Here is a 5807-nt window from a genome sequence, read left to right as displayed (position 1 = left end):
ATATATATATATATATATATATATATATATATAGAGAGAGAGAGAGAGAGAGCTGGGGTGGGGAACAAAGTTATAATGGGTAGAACTTAATAGTACATTATATGTTCTGGTGGTATTTTACCAATCCTATTTTATACAGTAGCTGGAGAGTTTAACAGGAAAGGTAGGTATGTGTTATAAATAGTCCACATATAGATATATAAATACAAAACGATGGTGTTGCGAGTAATTTACATAATTAGAACAGTCTATAAAATAGTTCAGTGATACAGAATATATTTTACAAAAGAAACAGTAAAAAAATATGGAGAAAAATAAAGAACAAAATCAGTACATAATAATATTACAGGAACACTCTTTTTAATCGCATGTCGAGCCAATTTTTTTAATATATAAAATGACTTTGATCTATTCAATCAACGGTATAATTAATTTCAGTTCCTCCTCTTAGTTTACATTAGGATTAAAAATATGCTATAAGACTATTTAGTCCGCTGTTAAAAGAGGATAAATTAACAGTTAATTAGTCATTTATACGGAATGAGAAAGGAGAAAGAAAAAGGAGGTAAGGGAGGCAACTCTTACCTTTTCTGTTTCTCTTTTCTTTCAATATGAAACGAACAAAGTTAATGCCATCCACGAAATGATAAACTACGAACATTATCCAACATGTCATTTTACTTTTAACCCTTTTACTGCAGAAATCAGATATATCCACCCAAAATTCGATTACCCTAAACTGCACAAAGGCCTGGAATTTTGGGGGTGGGGATAAGTCGATTACATCGACCCCAGTGCTTAACAGGTACTTGTTTTATCAACCCTGAAAGGATGAAAAATCACAGTCAACCTCAGCAGAAGCTGAACTCAGATCGTAAAGACAGGCGCAATATTACGAAGCTTTCTGTTCAGCGTGTTAGCGATTTTGCCAGTGGTTTTACACATCAATCTAGCTTTTGTTGGGGAGTGTCATGTTTGGAACTATTTTTTGTTGAAATATGTCAAATTTATTGAAGCAACGTGACTTGCAGAAAATACCAATTCTATTTTTTGAAAGAGGTTTAACATCATTACTGGAACAACCATGAAATTTAATTTTGCAGTTGAAGGGATAAAGACAGTAGGGTGTGCTCAAAGGGATATTTGGCTGCTATTTCTTGCAAGTTGAGTGACCAAATTAGGGCTCCTACCTGGTTTGTTGCTGGTACATGTTATTAAATGATGGTGGGTAGGATTGAGATCTATTGATTATTATTTGTGTAGGGGAGGAAGGATTATTTGGTGGACTGTTCCGAATTCTTTGTTGAAATGTTGTCTTTGTTGTGAATAAAGGTAAATAAATGTGGAAAGTAGGAAGAAAAAACCAAGGTAAATGATTTAAAGCTAACTGCAACATTAGATGTTCTAGCTGAAGAAGAAGCATCAGTTGGGAACTGGAGAGAGAGAGAGATACGAGACATCTTGGCACAGCTGTTTTGGTGCTGCTTATTTGGCATCTTTGATTCAACACTGATTTAGTTGACATCAGACGTTTTAATGTGTCTCTCATTTTCTTCTTCCCTCTCCACTCTCTCTCTCTCTCTCTCTCATTTTCTTCTTCCCTCTCCACTCTCTCTCTCTCTCTCTCTCTCTCTCTCTCTCTTCATGTGTGTGACCATATTTCTTTTTATGCGTCTGAGGAGATGGAAAGTGTTTGCATCAGTTGTGTTCAATTAATAATTGTAATCTCTCTCTCTCTCTCTCTCTCTCTTTATCTGTATGTGTATATCTGCACATGTATGTGTGTGTGTGAGACAGCAGACAATTACAGAGATCTCCTTAGTCCTGCAGGCCTCAGCCCAATGTACTGGTTGAACTCCTGTTACAGGTCCTGTCTTAGTCATCCACTGTGGAGTCAGTAGCTAATCAGCTGATGATAATCTCTGGATGGTTAGATGAGAGAGTTAAATGGCAGAGTGTGTTTGCCTTTCAAAACAATATGAGGACATTCTGAAACAGTATTGTTAACAGTAGAATCAACAAAACATTGGTTCCAAATTTTGGCACATGACCAGCAAATCCAGGGGAGGTGTAGGTCGATAACGTCAACCCCAGTGCACAACTGGTACTAATTTTACCGACCCTGAAAGGATGAAAGGTAAAGTCGACTTTGACAGAATATGAACCCAGAATATAAAAATGAATGAAATGCTGTTGAAAATTTCCCCTGGTCTGCTAAGGATTTTGCCAGTTTGTTGCCTTAGCACCAGTAAAATATTAGTAATATCAACAATATTTAAGTAATTTTTTTAATGATTATTTCAATATTTTGTGCTGAAATGATAACAAATTAGGTTTATACATACAGTAGAAACACATGAAATATATATATATGGATACCGTTAGTAGAAGTGTACAGTAAGAAGAGCTTTGGTAGAATTAGTAGAAATAGTAAATATTCCTTACCAGACGTACATAGCATTCATCGTCAGATTTATCTGGCAAGTCATTTGAACATTGGTATTTCTTGAATAAGCGGTAGATCAAAAGTGAACCGATTCCTAGACCGATTCCTAAGACACACAAGAATCCAGCAGCTTTGGCTGTAAAAAAGAAAAGAAAACGAAAAATGTATTTTTAGTCAAAGCTTTTCATTTCTGTTCACTGCTGTTGTATTCATTTGCACAATATTTTTTATTTAATCCTCTTGGTAGCGACTTGCATGGAACCACATTCAGTTCTGTGTTACAAATTTCCTGTTTTAAAGCTATGTAAATTAAAAATCTTCCATCAAAATTTCATGGAAGTTTTAGGTTTTAAATACCAACTGAATCATGCAAAAGTTATTTTACTAAATTCTTCAAGGTGGTGCCCCAGCATGGCCGCAGTCTGGTAACTGAAACAAGTAAAAGATTATTTTGAAAATCAGTTGAAACGAAAGCTGTGTATCTTAAGAAAAATGTGATGATAAAAGTGTTAAGTAATCAAGGCTGTTGGCAGGTTTCACTTTTGAAAAAGAAACTGCAATCTGAACCAACAAATTTCCAATGTATTTAGGGAAGAACCAAAAGATTAATCCATGAAAAATCTACCTTAATCCCCTGAATATGCAGGGCAAGTAACATCATCCTAATCTTGCTACTGGGTTAATCTATCAATGTCTGGAATGCTTTAAACTGGTCATATCCATTACAAAATTACTTTTGGAGAAAAGATTGTTTGCCAACATAACATGGCAGTCCTGGTTTAGGACGAATGTTGCTGTAATTTAGCCCCAGGAGACATCGTCTCCAGCTGGCTATATGATATGATCTGTGTCCTTATATTTTCGAACAAGAGAATCTAGCACCCCCATTCAGCTCAGAACAATATCTGTGTATCGCGATTTCTAGGTTATTTACCTTCATCAGCACAGAATAATTGTTTGGCTAGAGGTGGCGCTGCCAAATTCCCATTCGAAATATACAGTTTTCAAAGTGACAACTAGTCTCTGATTTATAAATGAGAAAGTGACTATATCCAGCTCAAATATTCTCCCTGTTTTTAAGCTCAAAAAGTTCAGATCCAGAGTGTTGTACCTACCCTAGAATATCATTCAAAAAATAAACAATTACATCATGAAAATATTGAAGCTACAAGATAATGCTTGATTCACGATAAGGGGACTAAACTTATGTTTGACAGAGTAACCTGAATGCTAAAGTGTTAATCGCAGGCCTCTTGGATCAGGAGTCAACAACAGCAACAACAACAACATCCAGTATAGTGTTCGACTTTCTTGAGACCATATGGAAGTTATTCTACCAAACACCTTCTCAAGAAAACTATGATAGATATACATGAATGACTTTACTTTTATCCGAGATCATCAATAATTTAATATTCATCATGGTCTGTGCATATATTTAGTGTCAAGTAAAGTGTCCTGATTAATGTTGAAAATCTGAACATATTATGCTTAACCATAGAATTTGTGTAGCCATAAATATTTATGAATGGTTTCTGTGTCTGTTTTATGTCATAAAACTTAACAGTTCAACAAAGAGAGATTAATAAAACAAGCAGTAGACTGCAATGAGCACTGGGAACTGTTTTAATTGAATAAACACTTCAACACAGTGCCTCAGCATAACTATCATCCAAGGACAGTAACAAGAATGACAAAAAAACCTAGCAAAAATGACAAAAAAACCTCCAGCAACTTAGCTTAACCACTTGTTAACAATGTTAAGAATTAAAAAAAAGAGGATGATGGTTATGCAAGACAGCAGATAAATGGTTAACCGGTTGCCAGAATTACCAAAACCAAATAGCAATACAACAACAGGCGTTACACTAGCGAGAAACACTATAAATAAATAAAGAGGAACAAAGCAGATTCAGTGATTCGATGTTTCACAATGAAACAGAATTACTCAATAGCTCAGCTGAACTGGTAGGGATGTTTGCCAATTCTAAAATCGTTCCTGCAATAATGCCATTTCCTCCCGTTCTATTTGTTTTCTCTTCCTATCTCACCTTACAAATGGTTATTACTGCTACAGGTTCATAGAATCTGAAACCTTCGTTAGAGAGCTTAATATGTGGAGGAATATACATGTGCACTTTTGTACATGTTTGCTGTCGAGTGCCAATGTGTGTGTGTGTGTGTGAATCAGTGAAGTTGTATATACAGCTTAGTATGTGGAGTGTATGTGTATTTTTGCATACGTTTCTATATGCATGTGTACTTCTGTATACATATGTGTGAGTCAGTGAAACTTTATATACGGGTTTGTGTGTGTGTCTATGTGTCTACATATGTTTCTGTATGTATGTCAATGTGTGTATATATACATATATACATATATATATATATATAAAAACATATAACTGTGTATATTTCTTTCTCCCCTCATTCATTCTGCTCAAATTCTTCAACAAAAATCCCATAAGACACAAGGGCTATCGTAGCTGCTTTTACATTCTTTTTGCAATTTGAACACCATATGATGCTTCATGCTTACGTACACACATACACACATACATATGAACACACACACATACACTCACATGAACACATACATACATAAGGAAAAGGTTCATGACCGTTCATAGTGCAATGTGGAAAAGGAGAAGAGGAAGAGAGAGAGAGAGAGAGAGAGAGAGAGAGAGAGAAAAGGCGAGCTATATTTGTCGACAATCCCTTTGGTGTTGTCCAAAACAATTACAAAGGTTTCAGCACAGTGGATGTCTCGTGTACTCAACCAAAAAAGTCATCTGGTTCTCTCAAGATACTGAGCATCTTATGAGAAGAAAAGGGGCTTAAACCAATAATGGATCTTGTGGTAGCTTTACAAAATATGCCGGATGCATTTTATGATGGCACCAAGCATTATTGAAGTTACCTTGTGATCTGCAAGACTAAAGAATTGTCACTACTCTTCAGAGTCTCCATTCATTCAGAGCAACATGACCAAGTGGAGCTGTGCTGATTGGCTGGTTTTAACCAATGGGAAGCATTGAGCTAACTTTATCAGCTGGTTTTCATTTTTTGGCGCAAATTAATACAAAAAAGGAAAAAAAAAGAAAAAAGAAAAAAAAACGAACTCAATCAATGACATGAAATTTAACAATTCCAGCTATGAGTTATGGGTGTATTTGCTATTTTTATAGGTAATATACGGAGATTTATAGGTAATATACGGAGATTTATAGGTAATATACGGAGTATATGGAGATTTGACAAGGAGCGAACATAAGGAACAGAAGTTATGGGAAGTTGACTGGCAAAATTGCTACAGACAGAGAGAGAGAGAGAGAGAGAGAGAGAGAGAGAGAGAGAGAGA

At 35.5% G+C, this 5807-nt stretch overlaps 1 protein-coding gene across 5 annotated transcripts in view; it reads right to left on the bottom strand.

The window, feature by feature from the left end:
* The window catches only part of LOC106875898 (uncharacterized), an 80862-nt gene that overhangs the window by 45975 nt on the left and 29080 nt on the right, over positions 1–5807 (bottom strand). For all 5 annotated transcript variants that reach the window (XM_052976403.1, XM_014924204.2, XM_014924206.2 and 2 more), the window contains one exon: positions 2446–2582. In XM_052976403.1, coding sequence (XP_052832363.1) covers positions 2446–2582 — 137 coding nt within the window. The remainder of the gene's footprint in view (positions 1–2445; positions 2583–5807) is intronic.

Source organism: Octopus bimaculoides, chromosome 24, assembly GCF_001194135.2.
Source record: "Octopus bimaculoides isolate UCB-OBI-ISO-001 chromosome 24, ASM119413v2, whole genome shotgun sequence".
In the NCBI taxonomy this organism is placed as follows: Eukaryota; Metazoa; Mollusca; class Cephalopoda; order Octopoda; family Octopodidae; genus Octopus; species Octopus bimaculoides.
The sequence above is the reverse complement of the archived record's forward strand: the minus strand, read 5'-3'. Positions and strand labels throughout refer to the sequence as shown.